The 18,221-nt window shown below is 49.4% G+C and overlaps 7 protein-coding genes across 7 annotated transcripts; 5 read left to right on the forward strand and 2 right to left on the reverse strand.

Annotated features, from left to right (window-relative positions):
• Positions 1-797: 797 nt before the first annotated feature.
• Positions 798-1,381, reverse strand: EPUS_07759 (uncharacterized protein; the record flags this gene model as incomplete). The annotated part of the gene is made up of 2 exons (XM_007805054.1): positions 798-1,172; positions 1,259-1,381. The coding sequence occupies 2 exons, from the start codon at positions 1,379-1,381 to the stop codon at positions 798-800; spliced, it is 498 nt and encodes a 165-aa protein (XP_007803245.1).
• A 1,615-nt stretch (positions 1,382-2,996) lies between these two features.
• EPUS_07760 (uncharacterized protein) lies at positions 2,997-3,593 on the forward strand (the record flags this gene model as incomplete). Its single annotated transcript, XM_007805055.1, has 1 exon — positions 2,997-3,593. The coding sequence occupies one exon, from the start codon at positions 2,997-2,999 to the stop codon at positions 3,591-3,593; it is 597 nt and encodes a 198-aa protein (XP_007803246.1).
• Positions 3,594-5,709: 2,116 nt separating this feature from the next.
• EPUS_07761 (uncharacterized protein) lies at positions 5,710-7,149 on the forward strand (the record flags this gene model as incomplete). The annotated part of the gene is made up of 4 exons (XM_007805056.1): positions 5,710-6,031; positions 6,089-6,261; positions 6,314-6,457; positions 6,505-7,149. The coding sequence occupies 4 exons, from the start codon at positions 5,710-5,712 to the stop codon at positions 7,147-7,149; spliced, it is 1,284 nt and encodes a 427-aa protein (XP_007803247.1).
• Positions 7,150-8,072: 923 nt separating this feature from the next.
• Positions 8,073-9,380, reverse strand: EPUS_07762 (uncharacterized protein; the record flags this gene model as incomplete). The annotated part of the gene is made up of 1 exon (XM_007805057.1): positions 8,073-9,380. The coding sequence occupies one exon, from the start codon at positions 9,378-9,380 to the stop codon at positions 8,073-8,075; it is 1,308 nt and encodes a 435-aa protein (XP_007803248.1).
• Positions 9,381-10,563: 1,183 nt separating this feature from the next.
• On the forward strand, positions 10,564-11,451 carry EPUS_07763 (uncharacterized protein; the record flags this gene model as incomplete). Its single annotated transcript, XM_007805058.1, has 1 exon — positions 10,564-11,451. One exon carries the CDS (start codon positions 10,564-10,566, stop codon positions 11,449-11,451), a length of 888 nt encoding a protein of 295 aa, XP_007803249.1.
• Positions 11,452-12,122: 671 nt separating this feature from the next.
• EPUS_07764 (uncharacterized protein) lies at positions 12,123-14,108 on the forward strand (the record flags this gene model as incomplete). The annotated part of the gene is made up of 2 exons (XM_007805059.1): positions 12,123-13,219; positions 13,280-14,108. 2 exons carry the CDS (start codon positions 12,123-12,125, stop codon positions 14,106-14,108), a joined length of 1,926 nt encoding a protein of 641 aa, XP_007803250.1.
• Positions 14,109-15,864: 1,756 nt separating this feature from the next.
• Positions 15,865-17,529, forward strand: EPUS_07765 (uncharacterized protein; the record flags this gene model as incomplete). Its single annotated transcript, XM_007805060.1, has 1 exon — positions 15,865-17,529. The coding sequence occupies one exon, from the start codon at positions 15,865-15,867 to the stop codon at positions 17,527-17,529; it is 1,665 nt and encodes a 554-aa protein (XP_007803251.1).
• Between the last annotated feature and the right edge of the window lie 692 nt (positions 17,530-18,221).

Consider the following 18,221-nt stretch of genomic DNA (forward strand, 5'->3'; position numbering starts at 1 on the left):
GCCGGTCCATTACTACGTAGTACATAGTACTCGAGTAGCAGCAGAAGAAAGATGCATCAACCATTCTGCCAAAAAGGACAGCGCTAACGAGTGTCGAACCAGACTTGATTGATGTATCTCCTGACAGCAGCAAGTGGCTCTTACCTTTAGCCGGCCATTCATTCATACTCCCATTTTCACGTTAACACTATCGACCTCAATGCTTGTAGCTCTGCACGCCACACTCCTGAGAGGAATCTTTGTTCTTTGTGAAAGCATGCTTGGTGTAGCGATAGTGGCTCTCCTACCCTGAAGGACTTTTATATGTTGGATGCTCCTGTGTTTGTGCAAGCATTCAAGACCTCGAGCCTGATAAATGTCTCATGCAATCTTTTGAATACCCTGTGCTTCTCATGCGTATCGTTCCATTCCAAATTGGGGCGTCTCGACTTTGAACCGGCAGGACAGCATATAAGAATCCACATCTAGGTGAGTATTTCCAGAAGTTAAAATACTCCGGCGCGAGGGCTGAAAACACCACTTCTGCGGCAACAGCGTCCTCCTCTAACCTACGATATCATCCGGGAACGGAGTTCGGGGCAGATGTTGGTTTGGCCGCCAGCGGCGTACTTCCTCTTTGACCCCACATACGGATTCGTCTTCTGCTGCTGATTCAATAATAAGCAATCTGTTTCCCAACAGGTTTCCGCGGTACTAAGTCTCTGTCTGCGCAGACCTCCGAGTTTGCCCAATCTGCGATAGAAGTTAGCACGGCACACTTTGAGTTCCTTGCGAGAAGTTAAATGCGTCTACCTACATCACACCAGCCAGAGAGCCATAGTCGCGAGCAAGCCTGCCGCTACCTCTGCCTCTGTCTTTGATCCGCCAAGTAATCCGATGTACCAGCCCAATATTGCACTGCTGACCAGACTCCAGGCGACTGCTATGGCAAAGTAGTTCTTAGGGGGAAATGGTGCGAAGGATTGCGTGCTTCCATTCAGAACAACCCCAAAGAACACCACCAGCACAATAGGTACAAAAATGACCACAGCGTTCCAAATGAGGATGCGAGAAAGAATCGGCTTTGCAACGCCATTTTTATCATATTCGGCGGCACCAGGCTGTCGTTCGAACAGGGTCATTGGACGACGCTGGTATGCGTCACCCAGGAAGCACTCTTTACCGCTGCTTTCCTTCCGTGTGGCGACAAATTCTGGTTCACAATCAGCACATTTCGCACCTCAGATAACGGTCTAAATGAGATTGGCGCCAGACATACTCTCAGCTTCGCAGATTCATAGTCCTGGGTCAAGGGACCTTCATCCGCTTCTTTCAACCCTTCCAGCATAAGCCAGCTTTCCGCAGCCTTGGGATCCTTATTTAGGGGAGTTTTGCTCAGCATGAAATGCTACCCCTCGACTCTGGCCACCACGACTTGGCATTCCTGACGCAAGATGTCCCCGAATTTAGAAAGTCAATGTCTCTGTGGTACTGTGGTAAGTCTGAGTCGATACTCCGTACTTTCACTCGTCTTCAGGAATCTTTAAGTGGTTTCCAAGCAGCGGTAATGCACACGCAGCCAATTGGACGTTGGGAAACATTACTCGTACTTTTCATCAGCGTGTATCTCGTTCGCTGACTCGACAAGCATTGACAACTGCAGCAGTCTGATCGGGGAGTGTAAAATGGTTGCGAGCTGGATCAGAAGTGTGCGGTAGTTCAACCAGTTTCTATTGCACACACTATAATGCCTACTTTAGTGGACAGATACACGATCATCATGCGGCCATGGCAGCCACTGTGGCCAACAATCCCCACACTTCTGGCCAACTGCAGTTGGGCTTATTGGTCGGGATGGGAGGTGGTGTGCCTGATGCGGAGGGTAGCGTTGACATCTGACAGGAAGACGTGATGGCAAATCAATCAAAGAATGCTAGTGTGGTGTGATGATATAGATAAGGGGTTATGTGCTCGAGCCACCGAGAATACATTCCTCCTATTGGGTTTGCGTCTTGGCCTCTGTATCGTGGTGATATATATTGACGTTAACTTTGTTTATTTGTCTCAAATACCACACTTGATTGCCCGACACTACCTACTAATATGACACTAATGAAATATGTGCTAGCCGAGTTTAAGGGCCCCAGAATTCTTGACTTCTCCAAAAGAATGCATCAGAAGTCGATTTATTTCTCAGCCTCTTGATCTCATTCTCATTCTGTGAGATTCTAGATAGTGGATTGAACCGCCGGAGTCATACTGGTTTACATATCCTTTTACCTTTACTTCCTGAGAAATGACTCAACACGCTTGCCTAGACTGACGTCTAAGCTCCCCAATATCTCGCTTATCGTCATGGTCCACGAAACGTTGGCGGCCAAGCAGGATACCAGATATGAAGCTGTTGACCTGTTTGAGTGACGTTTGATAATGCGTTTCGCATGGGTTTCGCAAGTATTTTTGGTATATGCGTTGCGCGTTAGCAGCATCTGTACGTATAAATACGCACTCTGCGCACTGATTTAGATAGAACAACTTGCTTTTTTTTTGAGTTAGTAAGCAGCTTAGCCACAAGCACGTCTGAGGAACTGAGGCAAGCTTTTTTTCACACTGATCCGTTGATCAGTCAGCACAGTTCAACACAAATTTTCGAGCTCTCTAAATCAAACGTGGCACATCATCTTCCCACAAGTACCACTGGTGCCATTAGGACATGGTACTCTCGGATCATCTTGCGCTCCGGCAAGGGATGTTCTCCACTGCCAGGAAAAAATCGTGAGACCACAGTATTCCATGGCTGGCGGTTTGGAGCGTTGTTCTCTTGCGTCCTAGTCGGGATTTGCCTGACTCTCAACGTGGTCGCAACGATTTATCTGCGAAAAAATTATCCTCCTGGCATTAATAACCTTGGTGTTCTGATAGAAGGAGACTGTAAGAAAGTTCGCAGTTATGACAGCAAGTTACATTATGCCATCAACGTTATTGCAACTGTTTTAGTCGGCGCAAGCAATTATAACATGCAATGTCTAACAGCACCAACACGCCGTGAAATCGACAAAGCCCATGCGAAGAGTATCTGGCTCGAGATAGGAGTCCATTCAGTCCGCAACCTTCTACACGTATCGCCCGGCAAGGCTGTATTGTGGCTGGCTCTTCTTGTCAGCACATTCCCCTTACATCTGCTCTGGAACTCTGCGGTCTTTACCACAACGAATTTCAACGACTACAGCGGTCTGGTGGTCACCAACGATTTCTTAGTCAGTAACAGCAGTCTTGGAATTGACTGCTCAGAGCAAGCTATGGACGAGTATATCCAGAATGACCGGTCAAGCTATGTGGTCTGCTGGCTACACCAGCACGTACAGCAGAACAGCACAAGCATGATTAAAATGACTCCCGAGCAATGTATGACTGCGTACGCGACTGGAATTGAAGCCAGCAACTTCAATTTCCTTGCCGTGACTAAAGATGCAACAATCAAAGAGCAATCCAAGCAGTTTCGCCCGGGCAACGCTACCTTACCAGTTGTGGCCTACTTCAACACGCTTAACTATACTGACCTGGTAGATAGTTGGTGCAGGGGCCTCTGTCACAATTGGGGTAACAACCCGTAAAATACGAGGTATTGTTTTGATGGGGACTCGAATGCTTTGTCCACACCATTCTCTTGTCGATACCATATAGTCAATGGGACTGGTTTTACACCAAAAGCATTCACTCAGATAACATATTGGATGTGCGATACTGATGCCATACTATATAATGAATGTGATACTTCTGCAGCACTGAAGAACGCCTCGGATTGGACCATCCTGCCAGAGAAATATCAGATCGACCACTGTCTGGCTACCAGCGCAGGACACTCGTGCCAACTTCAGTAGAGCCGGCTCATACTCACTGTGGCTATCGCATGTAACGCCGTCAAATTCGGTTCGATATTTCTGTACCTCTTCTTCTACCGTGAGCCCATTCTGGCAACTATTGGTGATGGTGCGGCATCCTTTCTGTGCACTTCTGATTGGACATCGAAGGGCAAGTGCCTGGCAGCAAAGTTCACCTCAAAGCGGGAGGGCTGTATGCTGTCCGACCGAGACATTGAACTCCATTCCGATCGACCAAATTCAAAGCCATTACAATGGACACGAGATGAGAATTTCATTGAGCGATGGTATCAGGGCACTTCTTGGAAACGTTGGGGTCTCTGCATATTATTATGGCTTTGCTGTATCATTGTTGGAGTGGTCTTTCTCCTCAAAGGCATTGCTCTGGTGGGGCCGTCGAACATCTTCTCAGTCGGCTTCGGTGCCTTTGAATCTCAGTGCCCTCGTGAGCACATCCACACACCAAGGAGGCAGCGCTGCTGCTATTATCACAACATCTTTGCTTGCTAATCTGCCACAACTTCTGTTGTCGGGGTTGTATTTCATGTTTAATGCTTCTATCACCGGAATGGCTATGGCGGCAGAGTGGTCTCTGTTTTCTCAAAAGAGGAGATCGCTCCGAGTGACTGTTCCCTCAGGTCATCAAAGGGAAACTTACTGGCTGCAGCTGCCATGGAAGTTTTCTCTACCACTGTTGGCCTGTTCCACTGTGCTACACTGGTTGATATATCAATCGATATTTCTCATCAATTTGCGGATCTTCCAGCCCAACAATGAACTACTTCGAGAACCGACTGACGTTTTCCCTGGCGCAAGTTCAAGCGGCGTGATCACGGCTTCTGGGTATAGCCCACTTGCTATCGTTTGCGCTGTCAGTGTAGGGATATTGATGCTGCTTGCACTGCTTGTTTTGAGCTCACAGAAGCTGAAGCCCGGAATACCAATTGTTGGAAGCAATAGCTTCACTATCAGCGCAGCTTGCCATCCGCCAAAGGAGGATGAAGACGTGGCCTTCAAGCACCTAATGTGGGGCGCTGTTAGCCATCAGGAAGGAGATTTGCCTGGTCATTGCTGTCTGACCTCATTTGACGTTGAGAAACCCAGATGTGGAAACTTTTATGCAGGATGATTTGCATATATAGGTTGAAATGCAATGTATTGATCGATCCCCCTACCAACCTCCATCGTATTGGGCTTCCGCTGGCTATTGCCCATTGATAGTATTGTGGAGTGTTCAAGGCCAAAAAATCAGTTCCTTGTTCTCGAATTCCTTCGAAACACGTGGGCCGGTCACGTTCGTCTCCTTATTAGGATCGTTCTACTTTAGAGGGTACTCGGCTAGAACCAAAATTTCGCAGAAGAACATCTCCGTTCAATATAGATTACGCAGCACTCAGCCTGCATTTGAACATGTCTCGTGCTGGTGCAAAGCGGCAGGCTTCTGTTAGTAAGAAGCGGATTGCTCACATAGTAAAGAGCTATTAAGATAAATCCAGACACATGCACAATAGAACATCGTGTTCGTAGATAGTCGCTGGTCAAGGCTGCAAACTTGTCTCCGCATTGGTCGCTGGCAGTACAGGGAGGATAGTTAGCATACATGACGCTGCCCTTTCAATGTGAAAGTGGTGAAACTGCAGCAGCCCTCCGTAGGATGTTGTCGGTTTGTTCATTATACAAATTGTTAGTGGTTAAAACACATGAGTGTTGCCAAGCCCGCTGAGCTGCATTTGGGCCGAAGCCGCAGTTGGAGTGACCACTTGAACTTTCAGAAGCTCGAATCGTCTAATAGAAGTCTGCGGTGGTTTTTGGGGACATCACCGACATCCTTTAATCATCAACAGTCAGCATGAAAGCATTGTCCTTGCGCCTACTGCAGTGGCTCGCTGTGTTTGGATGTACTGCTGCTCAAAACGCCTACCTCTACAACCTCGATATCCAACCACTGGCCGGATCTTTCTTGAAAGACTCCTCCATCGATTCTGAGACAGCAAATGCCATTCTTGCACGTCGGTTACGCGCAACAGAATCGAGTAGCCTTGGCTCGGTGGACGACGTCGTTCTGGAGCACTTGAATCGATATGGAGGTCAGCAAGCATTATCGCTCTTCCAGAATGAAGCGGCATCATCTATACCAGACAGACTGTTGATAGCCCTAGAAGGATATGAGGGTATGTGAAAGATGGCTTTTTAAAGCGACGCTCTCTGGCATATCTAATACTAGCCAGGGGAGCCATTATCGATTGCGCCTGGATTTAGGATCGAGAAGGCGAACCCCCAACTCGCCAGCATTCCCCAAATGGCGGCTATGGTCGGAGAGAAGAGCTTCGATACAAGTAGCTGCAGCAAATATACATCATTGAAGTCTGGTATGCATGTCGCCTACATAGTTGATTCAAAGGTACAGCACTAGGTTCAGATCTTAAGCATGTCCTACAGCTAATTCTGGTTAGGGTGGTACATGCGTTGGACAGGACAAAATAGATCGATTGCTAGAGGATGAACCCGTAAAGGAAGATCAAATGAATCATTTGGCTGCGCTCTTCGCCAACGGAGGACGACCATTGAGAGCTGTCGTGAAGCTGGACATGACCCGAGTAAGATTGTCATACAAATTCTCGACAGCACAACTTACTTTATCCAGACGAAGAAGCTATCTCAAGAAGCACGCAACTCCGTTATCACCAAGTCTTTCGACTCCTGGTACAAGATCCTCGAACCACTTGCAAAAGCAGGCAAACTCGAATCCACCATCCTTCTCCTCCCCTCCCGTCGAGCACCACCAATCCTCAATCTCAACCGGCGCCAAATTCCTCTCGAGGAGGAAGAAGCACCCCTCTCTCAACCCTCCGTCTCCATCTCCTCTCCATCCGAAGCCTCCCAACCCTCAATCACCAATAATTCCAACAATCCTACCTTTCACCCCCTCCCACCCCTCGGCACCTTCCTCCCCTCCTGCTTCCCCAACAACCAAAACTGCACATCCTACACCAACAACTGCAGCGGCCGCGGCTCCTGCTACGCCAAATCCAGCACCTGCCATCAGTGTCGATGCGGCACCACCATCGTGCGTCAGGACAGCGATGGCAAGAACATCAAGACCGTGCAATGGGGCGGGACGGCGTGCGAGAGGAAAGATGTCAGTGTGCCGTTTTTCCTGTTTGCGGGCTTTGGGGTGCTCATGGCAGCGCTTGTGGTGGGTGCCGTGGGCATGCTCTATGAGATGGGAAGTGAGGAGTTGCCGAGCGTTATTGGTGCAGGAGTCACAGGGCCGAGGGCTCAGAGGTAGTATCATAGCTAGTGCGTTTCATAGGTATGTGAGGGACGGAGTAGCAGTTGATTCTGTAAGTTTGATGGTCGTGTATCACCCAGTCGGTCATTGCTTACAACCCATATCATCGCCTTTCATACCATAAGACTCCGTACTTATAGACTTTGCAGTCGTACGTGTCACTTCCCTGTTGCATCTGTCTCCGAGGTTTAATCACATCGAGAAGCGGTAGTTGCAATAGACTCCCATCATGGCTGTTGATCATCCCAGACAGTGGTATATATTACTTATCTCTCGAATATGACACGATAAATTCTGCACAGGGAAGATTGAATATTGAACATTAGATTCCCACAACTCCTCAGCTTTGAGAATGACGCCTTGCTCAAAGTCTGTTTTCGTCCACAATGAGAACGTTGGAGCACAACCCCACCGGCGTCCTCCTCACCAACCGCAGCTCCTTGAAACCAAAGTGTCACCAATCGCGCACCCCAAGGTGCATAGTACTGTCTACTACCCGCAAGCCTTCAATTCTGGGCTTGTTCCTTTGAAAGAAGGCCTGTTCCAGAGACCACACCATCTGGTCTAAGCAGCTCACAGAGCAGGGTAACCGGAGAGGTGTGCCGAGGACACGAACAGATCAACCAAGTTTTTGATCGACACTCTGAGTTTCGACTCTGTGGAGCCGGGTCTCTTTCCCTTTTCCTTTTCCGTCTTTCGTCCGGTGGCCGTTCCCGCGTCTGCTACTTTTTCTGTATAGCTCTGGAATGGAGATTTTCGAGGAAAGGTCTCTGCTACTGCTTACGCTTGGTATGTAAGAAGGTTGACCAACTGGTGGCCTGAACGGAGCTAAGATATAGAAGTCCCTTTTTCCAGGAAGATGGCTAGAAACCATGCAAATAGATATCCTATCGGAGGAAGTAGGCTGGCCCAGCGTGCTTTCACGTATCCCTTTTCCAGAACTTAAAACCCAATCCCTTTCGTTTTGGCGCTGGCTCGTCCTCCAGCCTGGGCGGGATGGTGTATGGGAGTGGCTTGTTCGCATACTGCTGTTCTTCCCATGGGAGGATTGGGTGTGCTTGATCTGAATTGTTGTTGTTATGGTGATTGAGCCATCTGTGCTCGGGAATCTCGCCGATTTTGGTGCTGGCGGTCATAAAGGTTGCTACGGATGGAGGGCGAACACGCATACGTGGTGCCGAAAGTGTAGCATCTTGGCCGGAAATGGGGTTTTGAAGAGGGATTTTGGGGGGTGGAGGCGGTGGTAAGGACGGTGATTGGGAGAACATGGTTTGAATGTCGGTAAATACTTCAGGAGACGCAAGGAGTAGAGAAGGGTGTCTATTAGGGCAATGCTGCTCTTTCTGCTCCGAGGATGCAACATATGATGGTGGTGAATGATCTAGGTAAGAGAAACTCTCTTTTCGATGATGATCTGGCGGTCGTTCCTGGCTCAGTCTCGAGGGGTAAGAGGGTGATGATTTGGTGCGACAATGAGAGAGACGAGGGAGGGACAGGCCATACGGAACTAAGGAGGCAGAAACGGCTTTGAGATCGACAATTTTGGGAGTCGCTGTCCCAGAAGATGAAAAAGATGAAGTAATCACTGAGGTCCCACTTTTTGAACGCACCCACGCTCCACGGACTAGGGGATCAGGTCCTGGCCTCTTACGCTCTGTGGTTGAGTACAACTTCGACCGTGGCTTGTGAGCAGGTCTAGCTTTGGGTGGGCCAGCAACACCTTTTGAGGTTCCCTCTCCTTTTTTCCGAGGCTTTTTATTGGTTGCTAATGGAGCTGTCAGCGTCAACTTGGAAGTCGAAGACAATCGACCCTCCAATTGTTCAAGGGCTCGCACCGCATCTGCCGCTGCGTTCTCCGAGAGGTTGAGTAATGATCTTCTGGACAGTGCTTGGGCCTTAGTATCGTTGGAAAGTGCATGTGACAGGATTTGTATAAGGCCAGTATTAAGGATTAGGAGTGTATGGTTCAAGGAAGTCTGTGCGGTGCTGTCACCAACAGCGAAACGATTCCCAAGCCGAGCAAGATTGCGATCATATTCCGCTTTGATCTCTCGGGGACGATCTTGCAGTGAAGTTTGAAGCTGCCATTCTTCTTCAGTAAGTCTGCCGGGCTTGGTTCTGTTCTTCTTGGATCTTTGTTTCGCTTTCATGCGTTTGAAGATGTCCATGCCACTAGCGAAGGCAGAGACTATGGATGCCACTACCGCCGTCACTTCTACCGAAGACATATTGAATTGTAGGGGTTAGCACGGAGATACAAACGCTGAGAACGGGCATGTAGGAGCAGATCGCTGGAAAGGCAAGACACAAAGCACATGAGAATCGAAATGTCAGCAGCGATGTGGGAGAAGGACTTGTGGCTTTTGATCTAGGGATAGCTCGGAACTTAATTGACTCTCAAGTCATGCTGATAGCCCTTCCAGCCTGTAGCAGTACAAGCACGATGCTGGACACAGAAACAGGCAGCGTTGTCCTGCATTTACAGGTCGAATATTGAGCTTTTAGGCGCATCGGCTGCATCAGACCAACTAAGAACCCTTGAGTCGTGCCTGGACCGAGACTTGACTTTTCTCCGGAACGAATGAGAAGGGGGACGAAGTGTCCTTGAAACAAACGGCTTATTGCGGGGCGGGGTACAACCGGCTGGCAGCCGTTTGCAAGGTTGAACCCATGCTTAACAAGCTTTCCTGAACCTGATCCTTGACTGACCTCGCCACATTGTCGTAATTTTCCCATTTGAATTCTGTACCAGAGTCATGCGTCAAAAGTACTCCGTAGTTGACTGCCAATAAAATGTGGTTGAGAAGCTAGCCATCTTAGTCTTAGCCAGTTATAATTAGTGTCTTAGGTCGCCTAAGTCTTACTAGACTTCTAGGGCTTAAGATGAAGGGGGAGTAAGGTGTATAAAATGATGCTATATTCTATAAGTAACATTTTAAGTATTTTCAAGACGTATCCCACTTAGTAGCTGATTTAAGCCAATTGAATGCTAAGTACTTACTACGGTGGGAGGCATAAGTACTGTTAGCTTCAAGCTAGGAATTCTGTATTTTACACAGCCTTGACGGATTCCAGTTTACTGAAACGACATTAGTCTGCATTAGTTCTCAGAACAGAGCCAATCATCATGATTGATGAGGGGTCTAGACTTACTGAAGCTCCGGAGGACGCCAGACTCTTGTATCAAAAACACGTTATCACTAGCTCACGCTAACAATACTTACGCTAACAATACTACGCTTCCTACCGTAGCATATCATTAGTTGACGGGTCAGCCTATCTGAAGCTAGTAAACGCTAGCAAGGCCACAATATCCAGGGGAGTCAACTACTTTTGACGCACGACTCCGTAACTGTGAACTATTTCTGCGGTTGAGCAGGGAGCTCAGAGCTTCTCCATATCGCGCCGGTCATGCCATCAGTTGGGCCAGGTTTGCCACCAGCGAATGCTGAGAAAAGAAAGCGTGATGCTACAAATGAGGATGATGAAATAATTCCACACTCTCCGCAATCACTCGCCTCAGGATCGAGCTCCCCATCCACTTCTGCAAAGAAACCTCGTACAATTGGACCCACACTTCCACCTGCAAGCCTAGATGAACGACCTGTGCAACCACCAGAAACAGATGCGGATAGCAGCAGTGATGATGACGATTTCGGCCCGAGCTTGCCTACAGTAAAGTCTCAAAAGCTAGCAGTCGCTACTAACGAAGCTTCAGAGGTAACGGCACATGACTCGCAACCTCCAGCACCTATGAAGAGCATGAGAGACGAATGGATGATTGTGCCGCCTTCTAGTGACGACTGGTCTTCCCGCGTCGATCCTACAAAACTCAAGAATCGCAAGTTCAACACCGGAAAGGGGTCTAAAGCGCCGGCACAAAATACAGGCCAAAAAACGAACGGGAATTGGACGGAGACGCCCGATGAGAGAAAGGCAAGGCTGCAACGGGAAATGATGGGGATCAAGGATATCTCAGTTGCCAAAGATTCTCCCAAAGATGATGCCACGGCAAGAGATAATGCTAGGAAGCTACGTGAATACAATGTGAGTGAAGTGCCCAGAGTTGTTGCCGATTCTGGGTTTGACAAAGAACAGGAGCAGTCAAGAGGTTCAACACTCTACACGGAGCACCAGAAGACAAATCCTCAGGAGAAAGAAGATGATCCGAGTGCAAGGGCTTTCGATCGTGAAAAGGATATTGCTGGTGGCATGAGGATCAACCACACGCAGAGAAAAGCACTTGTGAACAAGGCTGCAGACTTCGGCTCACGGTTCAGCAGTGGAAAATTCTTATGAGTGCTCCATTCTTCCGAGTATACATATCAGCCCTTGCAAAACTCCCAGCTCCATTTTCAGCATTTTCAGGCACCACATTTCGAGTGTCCTTGGACATATGTGGTTAAAGAGAGCCCAAAGGCTGGCTCTGTGTGGTGAAGAATTGCTGCATGGTTTATGCCATGTTCCGGGCAAAGAAGGATAAGTTCAGCTAAATGCCCTGCGCCGCATGAGTAGCAAGACAGGAAGGGTAGACATGTGTTTTGGAATTGTGGTAGAACTCAACCTCCTACCTTTGCTGAACGATAGAGGTGCTAAGGTATGCTGCAAAGCTCCAGGGTTGCTCCTGCCTGCAGTAGTAGCGAAACAACTGGTAAGGTGGTGGTTTTCAGACATTTATAGGATCACGAAGAGATGAGACACATTGGTGAGAAATTATGGGTTATGCAGTCAGTTGAGGTGTTCTCTATCCTATTCTTGTACGTGTTTCTCTTCCTTCTTAGCTATGGTTCCACGCCCACCATTCACTAGAAGACGCCGCCGCACTAGACGGTACTCCATTTCTCGAACCAGTATATTCGAGGAGGAACCTCTGACCTGGTACGTTGTGGTGTTTCCTCAGAATCCCTTCACTTCACTTTCATTTCAACACCACCACCACCATCACAACCCGCTTTCCGCTTTCGAATCCCATGGAGCCTGACTCTGGCAGCACATGGGTTGAACGAGACTCAAATGGGCGGTTCATGTTCGTGAGGAAGCGAACCAGACTTCCGTCCACACGATCTGTGCTTGCAGAAGTATTTGGCACGAGCAACAACCCGTTTGGCCGTTCACGCACACACTCACGCTCACGTTCTTTTTCCAGGTCTGTGTCCCGAAATCATCTTAGAGCACGGCCACTGGTGAGAAACCCAAATCTTCTTGCCTTACCTGCTCCGCCTCCTACTACCACCACACCTCCACAGACCACGATGAATGCCACCTCAGAGAATGCCAAAGGCATCATCCATGACACTGGCCAATACTCCCAACCGCCTTTGCTGAATGACCCGAACCAACAGTTGCCGTACCCTCAGTATCCTTCCTACGCGCCGCCATATCCTGCTTACTACCTTGCACCAAACCCAGCCCCTGCTTTTCAGGAACCGTATCCACCTTTACCTCCTGGTGCTCGAGTTCTCAGTCCTCCTCGAGCGGCCACTGCGGATGAGTTGAAATACAAATGTAGCATTTGTGGTAGATTTCGCTCACCTCGCTTTCACTACAAACATCCCATCCCACCTGGCCAGCTTCCGGCTCAGACGGTTTGCCGCAAATGTCGACAGGCTGGCACTGACAGTGAAGACACCTCTGATGATAAGGCACGACTCAGACGCAGCAGAAGTATTGTTTCGATCTCACAGCCGATACGAACTCGAGTTGTGTCAGATGGTGATGGCCGAATCCTTCGACGAAGATCTAGCCGAGTTGACTTCATCCCGCGTTCTCGATCTCAACATCGTGGCCGTCTTCGAAGGCGGTCTATCTCTTCTTCAAGCTCACTCGATACAGATGAAGTGGATATCTTAGTGGATGATCGCCATAAAAGAGCTCGGTCTCGATCTGTTGGGACAATCGTGGAACGAATCCGCTACATTGAAGAGGAGCCACCGCTGCGAGTATCACCGACCCGAGAGACAATCTATATCAAAGACAATCGGGACTTGAGACGACGTCGAGCTTCGAGATATGAGGAAGAATACTACTACACGGACTATGACTCGGAAGAAGACTACATTCCGAGAAGGTGAGCCAGCTGTCTGTTGACACAGCCAGCTGTAATGCTAATGTTGTCTGTTCAATCCAGACGGATCATCGCACGCGCACCATCCATGAGCCGTATTTCCCGCCGACAATGTTCCGAACCCTTCATCCGAGAACATGTACGCGTCAGAACACGGGACATTTTCGATGGTCCAAATTCTCTTTACGAAGAATCCAGGGTTGTAGAACGACCAGCTCGGCCCCCATTGACCCTATCCTCTGACGTACACGTGTTACGCGTTCCGGCGGACGAAGCCCAGAGGATTAAAGAGCGTTTGGCCAATAGCGATGAATATGAGCTTGTAGCAGATCGTCCAATCTTACGAGCTGACAGTCGAGACTATGACTGGTACGAAGACGAGCCAAGGCAGTCTCGCCGTGGCCGTCGGCCTCGTCGACGTAGTCATAGCAGAGTGAGCTTCGCTGATGATATAGAAAATGGTAAGAACAAAGCCGCAGCCAGAATTCCAGAGCATGTCCCCCGACTTCGCAACTTACGCTCCTCAGAGTATGTCGAGACTCCACGTATTCTGCCTCACGTTCGAGCACCTACACCACCACCAGCAGATCGCAGAAGGTCCGGGAGGCACTCACATGCATCTCGCCAAGAACATGATGATGTCGAGGTTAGACGTACGAGTCAACAAGACGCTGCTGACCACCGAGGCCGTCCAACAACGGGTGGCCGACGAGCGACGCCTGGGTCCAGGTCTCAGAGCGGATCGCGGTGGAATGCTCCGTTCGGTGGGCGGCCCCCTATGACAGACGACGAGAAAATCGAGATGCAACAACGAATCCACGCACCACCTGCGAATGAGGACTATGATTGGTATGATAGTCATGGTCAAAGGGTGCGAGTCAGGGAGATCTGAGACGGGGCCGAAGACGCAAGAGCTACCACGAGCACCAAAACAGGACCTGATTACGCTAAGGAGCTCAGACTGCTGCACTCGCGGTCTCAAAAGGGCAGCACGACCGACACTAATCAGGGTTGAGCATCAAATTGATTCTTCTTATCTTTCCAGAGACGGTCATATTGACCATGCGGGAGCTTCGGTGTACACGAATAATGGGCCAGTACAGGCATGTGCTTGCTGGAATGGGATCCGGGCTTGAGTTAGTTGCTAGCAGCAAAAGATCGAGATCAAATCACTGATCAGTGGCAGAGCCGCACGAGCTGGATGAGCAGCATGCCTTGATGCAGCGGGGTGAGACCGCTTTCAGACGGCGTGTGGTGATAAGAGGCTGAGGCTTGCAGCGGATAGCCACAAGTAGCCTAGCGCCTGGTCCGTTCAGGCAACGGGGCTAATGCAACTTTGCCCCATTGCTGCCTACCTGCTAGTTAGTTACAACCATCAGCCATACATGAACGGGCCAATCCACCCACTGCATACGTGACACAAATATCCCGATTGGAGATGCAGAAGTCATTATGTGTGACTGGCCATCCATGTCAACGAGGCACTGGCGGCAGCGGATCAGCAACATCTCTCTTGGCTTTCCGAACACAGCTGCTGGCGATGTGAGCTGCCAGTCTGAGAGATTCTCATGCCCGATACTAACTCCGTACTCACCGCAAGGCCTCGGCGAGAAGAGCAGCCTGAGTCATGTTCTCATGGCGGTCGAGCGTGACGTTGAGCTTCCAGAAGATTGTTTCGCTTGTTTCGCTTGTTTCTCTCGAGGGGCTAATTTGGTTGCAGTACGTAGTAAGGGTGATGCAGCTCTATCTCAGCTGACAGTCGGATAAGCCGAAGATCCCTGTCAGTTCATCAAGCCTTCATCTGGCCAAATCTGATGCCGCTGGATTCTACATAGCAAATGCTGGGATGGTGGAGGCTTGGTCCTACCTCTGCTTCCCATGCGGCTCTTCTCAAGGTCTTTTTTGCCTGGGTGCCTGAATTCTACCTTCTACCCCTTCCCCCCGTTGCAACTCGTTAACCCCACTGGACAATGGATGTTCGTCTGTCTGCTAGCCGCATGCAAGGCAGATTTATCGCCAGAAGACCAATTTCCTTGTCGCCCGTACCAGTCCACCACCTCACAGCTACGCCAACAATCCAAACCCAGTCAGGACAAATGGCACCTGCACAGGGACTCCTCATTATCAATCTATCATCATTTGGCCGTGGCTTTGTTAACTAGTCCTTCCACACTCCTAGTTCCGTTGCCCGATCGTGGAAGCTTCCGCCCTGCCTCTCCACACGATGCGGCTCTATAGTATGTGGAAGGGTTCAATCCCCTCTTTTGGGGGCTTGGATCAAAGGTAGTTAAGGGAGACTTCCCAGGTGATGTTCTGCACTCAAGTCTGCCCTGCTGTAGGTCCACCTTTCTTGTTCTGCATCGCCCCATTCTTCTGAATATTGATCGCTGTAAAAAATCCTGATGAACCATTTGGCCCCTCGAGCATAAAGCTCGCAATTTGCCGTTCACACATGTCCATCTGGCCAATTTCGAGGTCCACCTTTGAAACAAATTCCGCGCCCCCAAACGTCCTCTGGGGCAATTGACTCACCCGGAAACCCGTCCCCATTTCCCTCAGACTGATCCTGCGAAATCCATCCAATTCTTGTCTTTGATCCTTTTTCCCTCGTTACTTTCACCTTTTTGGCTGCTACTTCTACAGCAAGAATGGAGATCCTTCAGGTGTACACCGACGTGCCAGCCATCGAACTTGGCACCGAAGATTATTCAGTTGAGAATTTTCCCTCCTACAGCCCTTCACCTGAATTGGCCCAGTATTGGAGGTCCATCGACCCTAGCCTCAATTCTCGGAGGTCGTTCGACACATCTAAGACCGACCGGTCTGCTCATATAGTCAATATGGAAAAGCATCTTCTCAACCTGGCCAACTCAGCCTATGGCTGTGGTCGTTCTCTGGTCGATGCTTCAAAAGAAGATTCTTCACAATTTGGACCGAGCACGATCTGGGGGTCTGGCAGCGACGCTTTCCGAGCCATGCGCTACATGTCCCCCAGCGGGCCATGGGGCGGCAGTCTATCTTCCACAAACTCGACCTCGAGCGATTACGCCTTCAGCCCTGATGTAAGCAGACATCACGTGTCTCTCTACTGCGACGATCTCGACTCGCAGGTATCTTTTGCATCACCCTATCCGGTACCCTACTCTCAGACACACTATAGTTACGCGTCCCCGGGCTCGTATGCTGGGCAGACCGTAGCCTCATCTTCTGCAAGAGATCAGGCAGTTGCCTGCTCTATGAAGGAGCTTCAGTATACACCAGACCCAGAGCATGACGACATTCAGGGCGACAGCGGTTGCATCAAGATTGAGACAAGGCCAGAAAAAATGGCACCAACCCCGGAAAGCTGCTCGCCTGTGACCGACACATCGAGTCGATCAGATTACGATGATTCCATGAAGGATGAGGAAGATGAGAAAGGTGTTGACAGCGATATCGATCCGGAATATTCCCCTGTGAAGTCGAGATCAGCCAGAAGATTCTCATCCTCCAGCAAGCATCCTACCCGATCACCCACTCTTTCGCGAAAGTCTTTTATGCAACCAACGACCGACAATAACAGAGTACTCAAATCCTCCCAACGACCAACCATCTCCACCAAGAGTAAGACCAAAAGTGCCTCTCGAAAACGATCCAACAACAAAAACGGTGACAGTCGCCCTTTTATCTGCTCCTTCTCTCACTACGGCTGCGAAAGCCGCTTCTCCTCTAAGAATGAATGGAAGCGCCACGTCTCTTCACAGCATCTTCAACTCGGGTTTTACCGTTGCGATACTGACCTCTGCTACCCAACTAACCAATTTCCCAACGGCGGAACCAGAACATACAACGACTTCAATCGCAAAGATCTCTTCACCCAGCACCATCGAAGAATGCACGTGCCCTGGACGCCAGCGAACAAGCCACCTTCGAAGCAAGCCCACGATGACTTCGAGGAGAGTTTGGAGGCAGTCAGGCAAAGGTGTTGGCAGGAGAAAAGAAAGGCCCCGAAGAAGAGTCAATGTATCTTCTGCCACGTGCGGTTTGATGGAGAGAGTGCCTGGGATGAGAGGATGGAACATATTGGCAAACACTTCGAAAAAGCTGAGAGAGAGAAGAAGGACCTGGGAGGGGGAAGGGAGGATCCAGAGTTGAAGGCGTGGGCTTTGGATCAGGGGCTCATTGTTGATTGCGGAGATAGGGGCTGCTGGCTGGACGGTCTGCAAGGTAACCGAAGAGCCGGAAAAGCAATGCCATCAGGAATGGCAAGGCGAGGCAAGGTGGTCAATGATGATGTTGCTGGCGAGGAAGATGCAGCCGGTGATGATGAGTAAAGGGTTCCTCCAAAACACGGCAATGTCTACATAAGTATGTCGAAATGGTACCGTAATGAGGTTGATGATTAATGCAGTGTGTTTTGTCGTTGAAAAATGTCTATCGAAATCTGTATCTGTATTTATAGAATAGGTGACGCTTGCACACTTTTATTTATGTTAGGTTGGTTCTCGCGCCTTTACCCATCTCTTCATGTATCATGTAAGTTCTCGCGGCTTTACTTACCCATCTCTTCATGTAAGTGCATACCAGTCCGTGCCACTACCGGTTACACGACCTCGTCCAACAATCTGTACCGCTCCTCTGTGCAAGATTGACCCGGCCTACATCATCTCAACAATGTCCATCACAGATCAAGAGCTAGATCTTCTTCGAACCAAGGCAATCGATGCCAAAGACTTTGCATATTGTGCGTAAGGAGATTGTTGCTTATTCCCTCGGCCAGGGTACCTTATCTATTCTCTGGGTATACAACAAAATCACACGTCTCATCGCTTTTATGCGTTCAATTCTTTACGTTGTGCTGTCTATGTGCTCTGGGTGCCTGGACCAAATCCCAACATTCCTTCTGAGTCACTCTACTTGAGATCTCGATCGAATCAAAATTTTCTTGCACTCTTCCTCCAGGGTAGCGAATCGCAGTCAAGGGTGATGAGGATATGGACAGTCGCATGTCCCACCCCGTATCCTA

This window comes from Endocarpon pusillum (genome assembly GCF_000464535.1).
Source record: "Endocarpon pusillum Z07020 unplaced genomic scaffold scaffold3895, whole genome shotgun sequence".
NCBI lineage: Eukaryota > Fungi > Ascomycota > Eurotiomycetes > Verrucariales > Verrucariaceae > Endocarpon > Endocarpon pusillum.